An 18,313-nucleotide genomic window follows, 5' to 3' on the forward strand; every position below is an offset into this window, starting at 1 on the left:
CTGAAAAGGACTTTTAAAGTCACATTAACACATTACAGCTGATTTGAGAAAAAGTGATTGGGTTTACATCTGTTAAAAAGAGAGGCAACCGTTGAATTAATTTACTATAGGTCAGTAATTATTCCAATAATAAAGTGATATTTCACCAGGCCTAATAAATAAGGTTAGGCTTTGTTGTACACTTCAATCATTTATTTCAGTATTTTTTAACCTTTTTTTAACACAGAGAATCCTTGAAATAACTTTCAGGTCTTCAGGGAACTTCTTCTATAAATATTATATCCCCAGGTCACAGTATATTGGTGTGTGGTCAGTGAAAAAATGCTTCTTATATTGCTAGCCAGTGGGAATATCACCCTCACAGATAGCCAAAAAGATCATTGGTGTCTGTTAAACTGACCTAAGGGGCAAAAAGCACTCAAGGAACCCCTAGCAACCTCTGGAGGAATCCTGGTTGAGAAACACTGCTCTTATCGGCTACATACTATTCGCTAAGCTCAGTGAACAGCCTTTACTCCATTCAGTTCATCCATATTGTATTTTAAGTTCATGCACATTTTTTTGGCTATTGTAACACTTGCAATTATCTCTCTCCTTCTTGTCTGTATAGCTATAATAACACATCTATGCTTAGGTTGAAGCTGTGCCTGTGGAAGGCAGTTGTCATGTTCACTTTAATAGCAGCCTAAGCAAGAACTCCTTTTCACCTTGCATTCACTTTCTTTCTTTTCCATTTGGTTTATCCCTCTTTCTTTTGTGAATACCCTGGTGTTTTGTGATTGGCTACTTAGGCATCCATGGCTGTCACATGTGGGAGCAAAGTGAGTTCTAAGTCCTCTGTAAGCTTTACATTTGGGTTTGGCTTACATAGGGCTAGTTTACTTTTCTACCGGTGTTCAAATTGAGCAGATGGAAGGTAAGTATATGTAGCTGGTGTGGCTGGCTTTAAATTGAACCAACAGTACCAGGTACATGGAAGAACCAGTTCCATTTAAAGAGAACTTGTTTGTAGGTAGTGGCATAAAACACACTACAGTTAATACACATTGGCAACTAGCATTGTCAAATATAGATATAATGGCATTCATGTGAAAAAATATGTACACCCCATGGTAATGATAAACTTGAATTCTTCAAAATATTTAAACAGCAAACATTGCAGCAGGATGTTAATGCATTGCTATATCAGGGGGAATTTTCCTGTGTTTATGTTGGTTTTCTTCCACATTCTAAAGGCAGACTGGTAGGTTAATTGGCTTACCCCAAAATGTACCTTAGGTTGTGGAGATTGCAGGCTGGAAAGTTAGTAACATGACTATGGACCTTGTAAAGTACTGGTATTGTATTATATAAAGATTATAACAATTAAAAGGTCTGTGTGTTATAACATGACTGTATTTTTGTTAATACATGTTTTCCAAAAAAATTAAACCTGTGATGAAGAAAAACAAAAGCTGTAGATCAAGCATGTTTATTACATAGCAGGCATTTCTTCCTACTTGGTATTGCTGCACACAGGGCTGGACATGTAGGTTAGCCATGATGATAGTGGAAGGTCATTGGTAGGAACCATGATGGTTGTGGACAGAACTACCTTATGCTAAGCATTTTTATGTATTATAAGGTTCATTTAGTAAGATTAAATAACAAAAAGTGCCCCCAATGAATTATTTCCCCCGTTACTTTTTTGATTTGTTTGACTTTCTGTCACCAGGACATTTGGGTTCTGTGACTTTTGGGGACACAGATAACTATGAAATCTTGACAAAGGTACAATAAATTGACCACTTTATTCAAATGCGTTGGCTTTAGTTTTACTTATACTAATACTTATATTTAAGGCTTTGAAATTCCAGGCCAGTGCTTAGGCCAATGTTACTCTTTTTTGACTCATGAAATAAATCCGACCTTACTTTAGTTTCAAATTGTAGCATTTATTCAGAGGTTATTTCAAGTTATTCTAAAGTCTGCAAAAGTGTTTGGATGTTTTATCAGGGGATAATGAAATTTTAAGATTTCTTTTAGCAAGATAAAAGGCTTTTCTATTGCAGGTCATTCGCTTATGCTGAAAAATAATGGTTTGCTCTGGAACACTTATTGAAAATGCAGAGGAAGCCCTGTTTGGATATGAGTGAACATAACTCCTTTCAGAAAGCGTAGTTAAAGTCCTTTGTTTAGTAAGTGTACAGAGAAAGTGACAAGTCTATAACTGAATGTATTCATTTCTTTCAAGGCTCATTTTATATTCTCCAAATCCCAGATCGGCTCTGCCCCTCCTCGTATCTTACATCTTATCTCTCGCTAGTCCCTGTAAAGCTGTTAAACACTATCCTCAATCTGCCTACTGCACTTGCATTGCTTCCTACTACAGCTCGCTGAGGATTTTAAATTCAGCCTGGAGTGTGGTGTGAAGTCCTAGACATCAGTTTAAGATGATGTCAAATTTTGATTAAATGCCGAGCAACACGCCAAATTTAAAGCGATCGGACTTTGGGCTTTGTTCAGCATGGCATTCAGAAACTTTTTACTAGAGCAGTTTTTCTCAACTAGGGTCTTTCCAGAGATTGGGCGCGGGGTCAGGAAAAGGACTATGGGCCACGGACAGTGTCTCTCATATGGAATCGCAGGCCCAGTTGCTCAGTGGGCGAGTTGCCTGTCTGGTTGTGGTATCATGACATCAAAGGCAAGTTTCTTTGCCTTTTGAGTGACACACGTTTCCCCGCAAATGCACGGGCTGGAGTCAACATATTTAGTGGTCTGTGACAACTAAAAGGTTGGCGACCACTGGTTTAAGACACCAATGATCTTTTTGGCTGTAAGTGTGGCATTCTTCTCTCTCTCTCTAGTAATGTAAGTAATTTACTTCATATTAGCTGTATATATTAAGGGGGAACCCAACAAAGGTGTTCAATGTTTTCAATTTTTTTTCCTTCTTAGTAGGAAAGCCTGACCCTTGCCAGCACCCAGTAGAGTGAGGCCCTTAATTCCTGTAGGGAAGCACTGGTCCCTCTGTAATACTCCACCATCTATGTCAATTCCAGAGATCTCCAGCTAGCAGGGAACATACATTTTGCTCATTCGATAGCTATAGGTCCAATCATGTCAGATATCTGCAGAAAGAGGTGTCAGTCTTTTTGAACATGATCTCTGCAGCAAGATTGCATTAACAGGTTCAAAAATACAGTTTGTGAAAATAACATTTGGGAGATTAGATTGTAAGTTTGCATACCTGAGAGGGAGTCTTACCCAGGGTGTTGTTCACTTTTTAAAGTAAATTGACATTTAAGTATTTACACTACATAACAAGCAGTAAATTGCAGCTAACGGTATGCATATAAAACATATTTTCTACTTTCTGTGGTACATTATTGTTTGCTACATTATTATTTATAGTATACAAAAGGTTGGAATTACGGTAATTGGGATTTCATGAAAGCCATGCTGTGTCAGTGTCTGCCCACCTTTACATCCACTAAACTGGCACATATAATGATTAGGGCACATTTTAAAGCTGATCCTTGTGCAAATAGCTAAACACATAGATGAAATACATTCAAATGAGTTGTTTTTACCTGGCAAAGGATTTACATTTCTGTCCATTCAGTTCTTAGCTTTATACAGCAATGACACACAGCACAGATCGGTTGGGCAGGGTAGCATACTTTATTATTCTCAGTGCAATTTTTTAGAATCTACAGGTCTTGCCCCTTTTGCAGCCCGAGAAAAGAAAAGAACTCTTCTCTGTATGACTCTACTATCTCCTACTGTTAGCGTATTTTTTGTTTGCACATGAACACTGCAGCACATCTGATTGGCTCCTTTGGTGGCATTATCTCAGTTTGAGCTCTGCTGTATAATGGATTGCAAATTCAAATTTGTACTCAGGTACATACTATACTTACAATTCCAAATTCATTTAATCTATCATTGAATGCAGAGCATCATTCTTCTGTGTCTATTACATCTTCTTGGAGTTTGGATTTAAAGCAAACCTGCGGTTTACCCATAGATTGGAAAGAAACAAGTTTGTTTTAAGACCACCTCCCCTACAGCCTGTACTTATCTTTTTACAGGGTATTCTAACTAAAGCAATTTTTTCAAGCATAATCCGTTGGTAAAAAAATGATTAGCATTGAACTAAAGGGGTTCATTGAGGTTCTTTCTCATGGCAGGCGGGTTGTGGCAAAAGCTTTGCTGTTCACTTGTTTGGACACTACACAGAGCGTCCCGGGGAAAATGCCACCCGCCACCATAGACTTAAACTACTTTTAGGTTTTATGTAGTTTTTACAAGTAGTTTAAATAACTAAACACTTTTTGCCATTTGGACAAGGTACAGGTTTGTTTTTAAGCTGCACATTTTCAGGAATCTGTAGGAGGAACGCCGACATGAAATCCCTTGACTATAATAACTTCCACTGGGTGAATTATGAAAATTTATTTAGCTGATCAGTTTAACTGAAGTGTCTCATCTCTCAAAATATCTAATTGTTCTCCTTTCAGAAAAAAAATACAAATAACAAAAATGACTCACTTTCAGGATAGGGTTTGCTAACTGAGAAAACAGTGCGACAATGGAAAGTAACCAAAAGTAAAATAATTATGTGAAATTAATATAGTTATGGACTGTGGAATATAAATCACCGCGCAATTACGGTTCAGTATATGCACAAAGTAGAATGATGATCGTTTTAGACTTCACAGAATGAGAGATGTAGGTCTGGTTTAATCAATGTGCTTTAATTTGTCTAAGTGAAAGCCATTTGCTGTTAATAAAACAAATTATGTGTCTTGAGTGCATGTTGCATCTAATATTACCAGTAATGTCTATAATCATATCTAAAAGTGATTCTTTAAGTACATTTGTGCTCAAGGAGTCCTACAAGGAAGGTGTGAAATGACCATGGGGTCTAAGTCATGATGTAACCTGCTGAACATTGGACTTTTTATTCCATGCAGTGAAGAAAGTGATTTTCTGCGTTTGCATATACATGTAATACATGTAACATCTTTCAATGATGTCTTTCAATAATCTGCTGATTATTATTTATTTAATTTAATCACCTGGTGACTCTATCATGACAATTCTTGTTTAGACACTTTATTTTATCCAGTAGCATTTCTCTGTTCCCATCTCTCAATTGTGCTTTTGCTTTGTCACCCAAAGGCTACCTATGCCTATTTGCCCTCATCACAAAGGCTACCTATGGAGAGTTATTGTGACTATACACTGACAGGTTCCCTTTAAATTTTAAGATAATTCTCATTGCTTGCATTCATTTTGAGCTGTAGAGAGGAGGAGGTGCCATAGTGCAATGTTTTCCTATGTATATAAGGGTAGAAGTGCGAAAGAGGCATTGGCATTAAAAACAATAATTCTTATTTAATATTTTGAATAAATAATTAAAGAACAGTACGAACAAGCAGTATAAAAATACACATGGACAAATCTAGAAACACAGGACCTCTGTGTAGCCAGTTTTATATCATAGCCATGTGACCCCCCTCCCTGTTTTATGTAAGATTAGCTGTCCCATGATATGTAGAAAGAGTAATCCCAGACACATTATTAGTTAGATTATTGTTAGTCTCTCTTTTTTTGCAATAAAGATGAGTAGCTGGGTATAGTAAGTAATAGCGTCATCTCTTGATATTAAAATATCAAACTTTTCTATCAGGTCAGATCCCTCCTTTAATGCATTTCTGACAACGATAACATAAATCTGTACAAGGAGAAATTTTAGGATCCTTCCCCGACAGCTGTTTGGACTGCATGTCATTTCCCAGCCTTAGATACTCGATGATATACTCATCACCTTCAAGGCTCAGCTTCTGCACACGCAAGATTCATTTGCTGCTTCTTGTAGCTTATATCATCAATGTGAAAGCCATCTTTGTGCAGTAAATAAGCCTTGGAGGTGGAAACACTGGAGATTTACAGAACCCAGCCATGCTTATTATGGGAATAATGGTCTGTAGGCTGAGAGATATTGTGGGTGCCTCTTGTCCATCACTCAAGCCAGTACAGTAATCCGCACTTTCTGATGGTGTCTCCTATGCACAAGAGCTAACAATTGTAGACTTCCTACTTGGGTGGGACATCTGCAAAAGCAAAGTGGATTGACTATTCTAAGGAAAAGATGTAATCAAATATATTTTGTTAGACAGATAGATACTGTAGACTATAGATAGATACTGTATCTATCTATCTATCTATCTATCTATCTATCTATCTATCTATCTATCTATCTATCTATCTATCCATCTATCAATATATCCTTCTGGGCTTCATCCCATCACATGTAATTTTGGGTAAGACTCTTGGGTTGATGCGATGGTACACAATGTTTAGGCATGAGATTGCCAACATTTGCATTACAACAGATATGTATGCATGTCACAATTAGATTTACAGATCTCTTCAGACCTGTCACTGAGGTCCCATCCTTTCATCCATGCTGCAGGCAATGATGCATTATGTAATCGCAGGAAATGAGGGGGAAAGGTAAAGTTGGTTATAGAGGTCAAAGCAACATTAGGTATGTATGCATAATCTGATTGTTTCATATGGTCTACAGGCACATCTTCTATTCTTAACAGATATCCTGGATCATATGGCCATTTGTAGTGGAAATGGACAGGGAGAACACATGAGATGCCATATATTCTATATATGTTGATTAGAGCACATCAGTAATCTCAATTACATGCTCAGTGGTAACATAATTTTCTCTATAATTGAGACTGGCTTTGTCTCCATACTTTCTGTAAAACTTGTAAAACTTTCTGTAAAACTGTAAAAGTTGTGTATTCAGACCGCTGCAACCATATTAAATCAATTGTTTCTGAAAGGAATTTACAAGGTTAATTGTGACCATAAAAACTGCAGTAAGAACAGTATGTGCAAAGGCTCCTGTACATCATCCCCATGTGTCCCCTAAATGACATTGAAAAAGATACAGTATGCATTAATCTAAATGCTGGAGCAAGGTGCCTTCTACTGGATTAGAGAACTGCAGCAAATGCTAAGAAAAACTTTGTAAAGTTATGTCATATTTATATCTTTCATTTTTTACTTAGAACTCATTTAAATTGGTGCAGTATGTTATCACATGCGGATTAATTTGCATTGCATTAAAGCATCACATTCATTTTAAAAACCTGTCAACAGTGCACAACAACCTAACTTTTTCCAACATATTGCACCATTATTCAAGTGTTAACAGCTGTACATTGGTGTGCTCTATAATTCAGGAATGTTGGGTGTGCGTGTTGGGGTACCAGTGAATATTCAGCCTCTGTATACCAATGCATTACTATAAATTGTGGTAAAGACAAATAGTAGGTACCCTCAAAAGTCACAGAGTATCTTTAGTGTTTTTGCCTCCAACCTCAGTTGTCCACAGTCTTCCCAAGAAGAACAGGAACAATAAGGTAGAATTATAATTTCATGCCCAATCCCACAATGCGGTGCTGGGGTAACCTGACTACAGTCCTAACTTCTGTCTCAAGAGAGTCATTAAAGTATTTTTTCTGATATCCCTTTTTTTGTTTTACTTATCACAATAAATTGACATTATATTTAGTATATGTACATGGACATTTCCTAGGTATCTGCTTAGAATATTATAAAAAAACATATTTTACCCTAACATGTCCAAGGATCAATAGGGACAAAGATGAAACTTTATGCAAATCTAGACTTTTAATGCAAAAAAGCAAAGATTGGTTCCACCACTTAATGTTTCCGGAGGCTTTTTATTGGTTATTGACACTAACACTGATATTAAAGGCCAACAGGAAGGTGAGGCCACCGGTGACTTTTTTTTAGGAAGTCATGGTATGCAATAGCTGTAGCTATCCCTATCTTTAGATCAGCTCATTTTCACATCTGGTTTTTAGTGAAGGTAACATCTGCTTATGTATTTTACATATTGTGATACGTTAGATCAGTTAGAATTGATCAGGTTTGTTAAAGCTCGGTCTTATTGGTTATTAGTTATGCAGCATACGCATACAAAACAATCAGTGATACCAGTTTTTTTTTTTTTTTACCCATTTTCAATTTTAGGACAAGACAGAAGAGGGCAAGGGTGTCACTGGGATAAGAAGACAGGGGACCCAATGCAACCCGGACAGGTGATGTTGCTAATAAATGAAGCTCCCTCTTTCCCATCAGCGAGATATTATGTTTCTTTTTATCCTTGTGACATCCTGTCACCAAAACAGGAAAGGAAAATCTCCTCAACAGAGATTGTATATCTATCTTTCTCTAAATAAATGAATACATTTGGTGGAGTTAAAGCCAAACTCAAGTCTAGCTGCATATTTCTTATGCTAAATGCAGCACACCCAGTAAGTTGCTTGCAGTGTGTAATAGAAGGTTCAGCAGGTCAGGCTGAGCCCACTTCATTTCCTGGCTGCCGGACTTCAGCATCATGTATCATTTTCTTCTCCAATCTACTGTCCTGTCCTAACCATTTCACCTATTAAGGAATTGTAAAACATTTTTATAACTCCTCCCAAGCAGTGCTGTGATGTTTGAATGAGAATATGTAAAGCATTTATCTGCCCACATTGAATAAAGGAGCATATTTTGATAAGGTGGGAAAGAAGAAACCAGGTAAGAAAAATATCAGATCAAATCAGATTAAAATTTAAACTTGAACAAAAATTGAATAAAACACAGATTGGTGGCTTGTAAATATTAGTCCTGTAAACTTTACCTTTTCTATACTGTACAGTTTGGTAATCATTAAGGGGATAAGCACGGACTTGCCGGAGTAGGCCAATGTGCTTGAGTTTACAAACCGAGTCTCCGGCAGCGAGGGGGCTTCATTTTCTCCAGCTGTCTCCTTTCATTATAGCAGGTGACGCAGTCACACTTCAACAGACAAGCCAGTTTTGTGCTACTGGACGTCTCTGGTGGTTACTGACTCACTGTTATAGATAGCACGGTGGGAGATAGCGGCCGCCGCTTTGACATCACGTCACCATCAGCATGCAGAATGTTCTGTCACAGAAAAGACGATGCCAGAAGGAGCCCTGTCCCTGTCTGACTCTGGAGTGTCTACCTGCTGTCACTAATGCAGAAAGCCATTCTCAGCCTCTTCGCATTCTAGGCTTTGGACACATTACATATATTTAATGTGACAAATGCTGCACTAACAAGTGTAGTCCATGTTCCAGCGCAGTCAAACCTAAACTCAACTAGCGAGCTTTGCAAGTCCACTGAGGATTCACTGCTTCTGACCGCATCATGGCTTTCTAAAATCAATTGCAACAAATGCAAGCAAAAAAGTTGTAATAGAAGTTCTCTTGGTATATTTGTGTCAGTAATAGCTGCTTTCAATCAGGTCAACTGTTGCATGAATATGAAAATACATTTTTCTAATAGTTTCAGCCAGCCTCACCCTTAATTTCTCTTGATCTCCCATAATCTCCCCCCCGGTCACCAGACATTCATTTCAACAAAAATCTTGCCATAGGATGATACGTGTAGTTAACAAACGTATGCATGTTATATACCTCTGAAACCCTCCCTTGTGGAAGCTTTTTAAATCCTTAAAACTGATGTTGGTTGCTGTGATCTTAAATGTGAAATGAGCAGCCCCAGCAGACTCTGAGCTTTTACTCTATAAAAGCCTTTCCCAACCTTTTTACCCCTGAGGAACCATTTAAATAGTTTTCAGGTCTCTGGGAATCCCTGCTGTCTGCCTTATAAACTGGTGGTTCTACAGTGGTGAATGGAATAGCACTTTATAGTCAAACATCATTAGAGTCGGGAACTGGCTGTGCTAAATGGTGTTGGCCCCACAACTAGTTAGGTATCATCAAATGGAATGTCAATCAGCCACAGTTCTAGGACCCCCTGGCAACCTCTTGAGGAACCCTGGTTGAGAATGGCTGCTCTATAGTATTCCTATTTTACTCTTTTTCTCCTCTGGCAACTTTATTAAAGTTTATAGTGGGAGGTGAAGGAAGGGATGGAGAAGCTGGACCAGTGATTAGTATCTCCCAGGAGAACAGAGGGTTCTGATATACAATCAAAGTAAAGTAACCATTTAAATACTTTACCTTCAATGTTTAGGATAGATTTAAAGTTTAGTTTAAAATTTGGTTAGGGAATCCTCACAAAAAAGTATTAACCTTTCTTGAATGAAGAGCAGAAGGATCCCTTTTTTGGTGCCCAAGGCTCTACCGAATGACAGATACTACTCACTGGGATTATAAAAATGTCTGTTAGTGGTGACCATCAAATACTAACAGCCATACGATTTATGATTCCAATCTTTTGTGTTATTGGTTACCTGAACAATGATCTACTTAATATTAAGGTAAAAAACTTGATCTTTTTCCAAGAAGTAATATCAAGCAAACAGCCTTAGTGAAGAGGGCACTGTAAATGGCTGTGCTCCTTTACAAACAATCAGTATCAGTCATCAAGATTGATCTGCCTGCCTATTGTTATTAGGATTCACTACAGGTGTGGAGTTCTCCATATATTGACCTTCAATTCAGTTGCATCATGCCTATCACTTGACTTATATACCCCTGTGTGAAGGTGTAAAGCAAGCTACCTGGTTCCCTCCATTATCTGATAGAATGTTGTTGCTCATTATTATTATAATTCCCCTTATTGGGGAGAATCCCGTTACTTCTGCTCTGTAGACACTCAGTGGATTACTGTATCCAGGAATTCCTGTTTTCCTTCTTTGTATAATTTGGTGATATAGTCACAGGCTTCCTAATAGCTTTTTTAGCCAAAAAAAAGAAAAAAACTCCCCAATACAGATATAAGTATAAAGGTGACAAAAGTACTCCACTATTCTGCTATAATTACTTACTTTACTGTTCAAAAATATTTCCCATAACTTACTGATAGTTCTGAACCTAAACTTAATAAGTAATGTTATAGTTATATAAATATCCTGTAGAACTTCACTTTAACCTCCAAACATTTATATATGCATACACAGGTACCTGGGGCTGGCTTCTTGTCTGACAAAGCAACTCCTGCTTCAGTGATCACTGTCACAGCTTGTTATCATGATCATACAGTATAACTTTCTAAATTTTAACAAAGTTTTTTTTTTTTTGAAAGGTGAATTTTGTTGAAGTGGCAGCCAATAAAGCAGTGTGTTGGTAACCAATGTTAGCAGTCAGTTTAAAGTTTTGCTAATGCTGTGGTGGTCAGTGGATAAGCAGACCAATGCAATGAGGATTAATGGAAAAGTGGACATCTATAGTGAAGGACAGTGAAAAAGAGTGCTGGTAGAATATTGATCAGTGGTGAGGTGTACAGGTACTACGGAGGACAAAATAAAAGTGTTTTAGGATAGTAAAAAAGGTCAGTAAAGAATTTGATTGCTGCAGTGGGGACCAATGGAGATCAGCGCAGAAGTTGATTGCTACAGTGGAGATCAGTGCAGAAGTGTGATGGTACAGTAGAGGTCAGTGTAGAATAATATAGTTAAGTTAACAACAGCATCCATATACATATTTTGTATAGAGTGCAGTTTAAAAAGCAAATAAAGGGGAATAACAAGAAAAGAAAAGGCAAGGGGGAAGACACTATGAACAAACATCAAAAAACTTGAACACCGGATACATTACCAATATTTAGCCTTAAACAACAGCATAAAGATAATCAGTGGCAACAATCCAAAATTGCCAGGAGAACATCTTACTACATTGTCAAAACCAACATATTTAAGTTTGTTACAGGAAATTGGGTCCAGGATTCCCAAACCTGTATGAACTTAGAATAAGTATCAGTTAACGTACTAGACAACTTTTTATTTATGCACATGTTATCAATTCTAAGATTAACTTCATGAAATGGGATAAATTGTTTCTTCCAGCCATTCACTATTGTTTGCGTAGCAGCTACAGGAACGTGTATACACAACTTAAATTGGGCCCTGGAAAGGTTCTGTAGTTTGAAATGTAATAGTGCCAGCCATGGATTTTGGGTATATGTAACCGAAACACTTTATTCAACAGGTGAAAAACCCGACCCCAGAATCTGATTACGAAGGAGCAAGACCACCATACATGCATACCCGAACCCAGTTCCTGACAGTCCCCGAAACAGAACCCCTAACCAGTTGTGGCACAGTGTTTCAGGCGTACCGGTACCATGTACCATCTAGTCATAACTTTGTAAGCAGATTCAATGGTTACAATATTAATGGAGCAGGAAGCTAGTTTGAACCACACATGACTCAATGCTTCATGGGTCTTGGAACAAGTAAGATCTTTCTCCCAATCAGCCACATATTTATGATCTCTCCGAAATTGCAATTTGTTCAGTTCAGCATAAAGTATAGAGATCCATTGTGGCGACAGTGGAGTCCGAAAACAGATATGCTACAGAACAGATAAACCTGGTGAAACCGCTCTCAAACAAAGACTTTATCCAGTGCTTGGGTTGAAGATATTTGAAATAATCCCTACCAGGGGCCTCACAAGAAACTCTTATTTGCTCCCAACTCATGATACCATTTCAGTGTTTGCAGTTCTTTTAGCTAAACTGACCTCTCCCCTTTCCTTCACCAGCATCTTCACCCAGTTCTCCACTAGGTTCGGGATCCTTTGCCATCTTGTTTGGCCAGCCTGGAAAGACATAATTTCCACACATGCACTTGGGAGATCATTCATTCAAATCAGTCAGAACTGGGATTTTACACTAAGCTACACATGGGTAGACTAGAGAGTAGATTGAGAATGGGCAGATAAGTTTAATATTTTTTTAGTTTCCTTTGCAATAAAGAACCAACCTGCCCACAATCTCTTTAATTGTAAGGTTTTATTCCCCTTTAATGAGCAAAGTAAAGCTACATACACACTTCCAATTATTATCGTTGGAAAACGAACGACGAACGTTCATGCACGATATATATGAACGATCATATAGCACCGATCCTGCACATAGAGTTAACGACACGATCGTTCGTAGATATTGTACACACAATAGATACGATCGTTTGAACGATAGAGGAACTATGTGCACGACAGGAAAGTGAACGGACGTTCGTTCATCACGCATGCTCAGACCATGGACGATCAACGAACGACCGTACACACGAACGATGTTCAACGATCGTCGCCCAATCCGATCCGTCGGTCCGGTCGTTCGTTTCCAGCACCTTCCTCGTTCGTCGGCGTCGTTGGTTACTTTTTTACGAACGATTTTTTGCCCAATCGATCGTTCGTCGTTCGATTGGAACGATAAAAATTGGAAGTGTGTACGCACCTTAAGAGTGTCCTTTACCTGTCAGAATTACAGTGCTCACAGCCTTTATAACATCAGATAGAAATATGCCATAATATTCACACATGCCTTTATATATATATATATAAAATCCTCAAGAGGATTGTTTTCATAAATGAGGTTTATTTTTGTGAGGATGCTCCATATAAACCGAAATTCTCCTTTAAGGAAAGTTTATTTCTGTTCTGGTTTCTAGAGCTTTATGTGAAAAAATTAGATCTTAAGCTTCTCCTGGATGAAATTTCTCAGCATTCCTATTGTTCTAGCTTGTAGAGAAACAGCACATAAAGAGATAGCCGCATGCTGTAAGATAGTGATAGGCTTATCAGAGGTCTCTAATGGATTCACTTGCTCCTACTTATCCCACTTCTTCTGCACCATCCGTTTCTATCCCATGCTCCTGCGGTGTCCAGTAATTAATGTCAGGCAAGAGACCTGCATTATAAGCTGCGCTTTTCTCCATTCCCTTGACCCTTGGCAGAGTCTGTTTAATCTCCCGCAAAGCAGCTGCCGATTTCACCGACGAACAGATATAAAAAGAGTCTTCTCAACGGACGCATTACAACCTGAGATTTGCTCAGTTCAAAAAAACATTTGTGAAGATGGTGTGTGGATGTGTTCATGTGATGCAGAAAGATAAATATGTAAATTCAACTTGCTATTGCAATTGTTAAAAGCAGTTTTAGACTTTGTGAAAGGAGAAGAGGAGGGGTAGGTCTGAGAGATGTTTTGAAATTGCATGTGTGTTAAAGAGAAATTTTAGAAAAAACCACCAGGTCTGCTACATACCTACATATGCTTTTGAGAAATAAGAAGCATCTTGTTTTCTGTAAGCTGCTGACATATTTTACAATGAAAGGCTAATGGGAGAGGGTGACATCACCAGCTCATCAGTTCGGTATTTGAATGTCAAACTGAATGGCCTAGTTTGTTTTCATTTTGCTCTACCAGCCTGCAGTGCCGTTTTTATAAGTCATGGTAACAGGCAACCCAAAGGACTAGTTATGTATAACTGATCCATTTACGGCAGGGGGGGGCCCGGGGGGGGGAGTCTTTGGAATGGTAGGTCTCTTCTATGTTCAATATCTTTTAAATCTGCTAGGAAATTAGACACAAAGATGCACAGAGATGTACAGAAATGGTAGATGGTAAAAGTATATGATTAGGTCTCCAAATATTGGTGCACAAAGACATTATTTTAAAACTGGTGTATAGCAGGGGTTGGCAAACTTTTAGGACTACTAGGTGGTTTCAGGAGGTCAAGAAGTCACGCTAGGCCAGAAGAAACAAGGTGTTCAAAGAAAGTTTTTTTCCAACCGTGACTGCAAGCGAGCAGCCTTAGTATTCTGCTTATCCCCGGTGTAGTCTCTGTACGTGTGCGCGTGCTTGGCATCAACATGCCCCTTGAGATTCGACCGCTTGAAAGTGCTGTTGGTGTTGTTGCACACTAAACACAGGGCTTTGTTGCCGCGTTGGACGAAGAATAATTTGTCAGTCCATTTGGGGTTGAAGACACGACGTTGACCTTGACGACGAGGTCAAACTTCTGTAGACTGGTAGCTGCGTGTTGCTTCTGCTCTTTAGGCATAGTAATTTGGGTTACTGTGCAGGAACTCGATGATATTGATGAGATCGCCAGAACCCCACAAAAACGTGACAATTCACTTAGGCCGGATCCAACAATAAAATAACTAGGGGGGCAGAGTTTCCCTACCCCTGGTGTATAGGAACTCCACTCCACTCTGTTGAACACCTTTGGAATAAATTTAAATTTGCCAGGTCTTCTCTTCCAACACCAGTACTTGACTACACAAACCCTCTTTTGATCCAACAGGTACTAATCTGCACATTCTTAAATCTTGTAGAAATGTTTTCCAGAAGAGTGGAGGTCATTAAAGGGGGGAGGATGGCATATAGGAGATACCCCAATGCATCCTCCCCATAGTAAAAGACAATAGTTGTTCCTGAATGGTCCTTTAGTGATCCCTGCTACACAATTGATTACAATAAAGGAAAATATTGTTTTTAAAATTACACTTCTAAGGTAATTGCCGTACTTTGTTATACCCACACTGGAATGGTTTATTGTTTAGATCTAGGGATGATGGTAACTTTCCTTAGTTTTTGCTTCTGCAGCATTCCCTCTTAAATAGACTGCTGTGTGCTGTGGTCCCAATCACTGACATCATCGCTTACCAAGCGATGGGCTACAGCATTATAAGTGAGGACAATGCGGGCCAGGCCACAGCCTAGAGGTTGGATTAAAGAGGGGCCTGGATTTCCCCTAGACCTAAACAATCATTTATTCTTTAAAGTACTGGGGCAGCCACACTGCAAGGGATTTTTTTTTTCTGGAGTTTAGCTTTAAACATGCCAGTGAAGTTGTTTTTTTTTTTAAAATAGTACACGAGCACAAGGCTTTAAATGCTTGTGTGTTCTGCAGCATTTTACAGCGCCAAGTCTGTTTTGTAGAAGGATGTGTGCACTACACCTGTTTTCTGTCTGAATTTAATCTTATTTTATTTTTTTAATGAGAGGGAAACTAAAGCACCCCATAGTTCTCCCTTTACTTGCCTGTGTGTGCAGATAATCATTAGCATTATGTATTTATTCTATTGTATTGTCTTTCTTGTTTCAAATCTGCTGCATGCTGCATGATAGATCCTGCTGGCTCCATCTTTTTACAGACAATAGAAAGCTGTTGAACAATTTCATTCCATTTTAAATCCATTTTCAATGTTTTTTTGGCATGTGCAATGATCAGTGAAAAAGCATTTGAGAAAAAAACAGACACAATGAGAATGAAATGGAAGGAAAATATAAAGTTTCCTTTAAAGAAGAAAAAATTACATAAAAAGAAAACTCTAATGGTTTTGGGTCAAGTACATATGTATTTATATCCTTTATGCTTTTTTGGTTCATATCTTTGTCACAATTTGTAAATTGTAAAATGTTTATTCTACAAATACAACATTTCATGGCATGGCATGGAACACAGCAGAAGCTGTTTACTTTCAGACATTCTCTTTTTAACTTTTAAACAATCTCTAATAGTCCATTCAGGGTGAAACAACATTTCCAAATTCCTAGTCACATATATTTACATTTGTTGATTTGTTACTTAACAATTCCATTTAGCACTAGGTGACAAAGAAATACGTGGTACTTGTAGGTGTGGAGGAACATGTGATTCATTGGTTCAATTCCAGTAAATTTGTTGTTTTGCCCTGTGTGAAAAGCACATGTCCACTTGAAATCTCTGTACAACCTCACAGAGCAGATGAGAGGAATGTGTAACTTCTTCAACTCATTTGGCTGTGTGATTCAGTAGTATAGATGGGTAGTATGCTTGTGTTCATCAAATGCCTACAATGGCTCCTGAAAATACTCCATGGGGCCAGGTGCTGCCTATTTTTTTTTTTTTTTTTTTGCAGTGATTGCAAAGCAGTAACCACTCCACTGTCAGTGTGTGAACAAGCCCTTAAAACAACAAATGTTCTTAAATTCTAAATCCTATGTTGCTTTATAGTAAATGCTCACTTCTCTCCTCTTCCTGTAACAACAAACCTGCCCAGTTATTAAACAACAAACTGGTACCCTGGAGGTGGGAGAGCCTATATCAAAATGCACTATAACTGTAAATTATAATGAAAACTTGGGATAACTATTTTTGCAGCTTATGCATCTCCATCTGCCATTCAGACTTGTACATTGATCACTTGGTTTGTTATATCAAGTTGGTGTCAGGCAACAAAAATCTTTTTTTACTTTTGAAGACTTTCTCTGACTGTGAAGTGCACAGTTCTTCCCCAATTTCTTCTTAACATCATTAGTACAAGGAGCCCAGTTGTATATTATTAAGTGTGATAAAGTTCAGAATATTGCAAAGGGTATTCTTCACACGTGCATAATATTGTATTGTAAAAGCACTTTCTAAGTCCTATTTTTAAAGTTTTATTGTTTCATTGGTTAACTTTGGGGATGTGGTGCTCAGGGTTAAGAGACATTTTGTAAGCACAGCCGAAATCTCCAAAAGCACAAAGGTATTACAAGATTGTTTCATCTCTGAGCCAGTATTTGAATCCAGGAAGTAGATAATGGCCTTACATGATGATGCTTGACCATGGAAATGAAAAGAAGATCAGATAAGGGCGTCATTATGGAAAATGCTGTGAGAGGTAATAAATACATGGACGTATTATATTGACACATTGCATGGCATTCATGCAATTTAAAAGAAAAAACATCTGATTTTAGATCTACTTTAAATTGTTTTAAATAAAGCTCATATTTGCAAAGAACATTGCAATAGTAGGGAAAATAGATTCTCTCTGAACTGGTTAGGAGTATCTGTAGCTTGTGGGTTATCCTCTTCCATTATCGTTAGCACTGAACCAGGCCCCGTTGGCTATCAGAAGGCAATAAAGGAAGCTGTGTAATGTAAAACATGTGTTCGGCCACTTTATCCAGGGATCTGAGACCAGGAGAAGCTGCAGATGCTGGCAGTGTGTCCCTACTACACATAGGCAGCCAGGCTTCAATAGAGGGAAAGCTATCCAGGAAATTCTTTGGGGCTGGGCAGGGTCTTGGCTGCAAGTTTCTAACTGGAAAATATGAGACAGGCAGAGCGAGCTATAGAGCTCAGGCCTTGCCGGTTGGGTACAGAGAAAGTGTTTGAAGCTTCTTCTCCTCTGCTGTGCTGGCACAGTGTTTGTTTATATCCGGATACTGAAAGGTAAGTTCTAAATATATACTTCACACACAGCATAGCCTTGTAGGACACCATAGGGCTCCGAACTCTTAGCCTAGCTTTTTTATTTTCTGTAATGCAGTCCTTTTTTTTACATGCACACTGAATTATAGGCCTTGTTCTAAACCTGATGGCAGCTGTCCCTGATTTTAAGGACCTGAATTTTAAAGATTTCTTCCTATAAATATGCAGGGCCTTCAGTATTGGGACAATAAACTTTTACATAGTTGCCAGATCTGTCTGATTTGCATAGACATTCTTAGGTTTGGAAGAGTTGTCCTTGGAAGA

General features: G+C 38.3%; 1 protein-coding gene across 8 annotated transcripts in view; it reads left to right on the plus strand.

Moving 5' to 3' along the window:
* Positions 1–18,313, plus strand: part of SGCD (sarcoglycan delta) — a 438,990-nt gene that overhangs the window by 278,358 nt on the left and 142,319 nt on the right. For 6 of the 8 annotated variants that reach the window (XM_072400493.1, XM_072400495.1, XM_072400491.1 and 3 more), the window contains one exon: positions 8,071–8,138. The exons of 1 other annotated variant lie outside the window; for it this stretch is intronic. In XM_072400493.1, coding sequence (XP_072256594.1) covers positions 8,124–8,138 — 15 coding nt within the window. In that variant the 5' untranslated portion in view covers positions 8,071–8,123. Of the gene's footprint in view, positions 1–8,070; positions 8,139–17,882; positions 18,011–18,313 lie in introns of those variants that run through there. One more of the 8 variants, XM_072400497.1, reaches the window with a different exon arrangement.

Source organism: Pyxicephalus adspersus, chromosome 2, assembly GCF_032062135.1.
Source record: "Pyxicephalus adspersus chromosome 2, UCB_Pads_2.0, whole genome shotgun sequence".
NCBI lineage: Eukaryota > Metazoa > Chordata > Amphibia > Anura > Pyxicephalidae > Pyxicephalus > Pyxicephalus adspersus.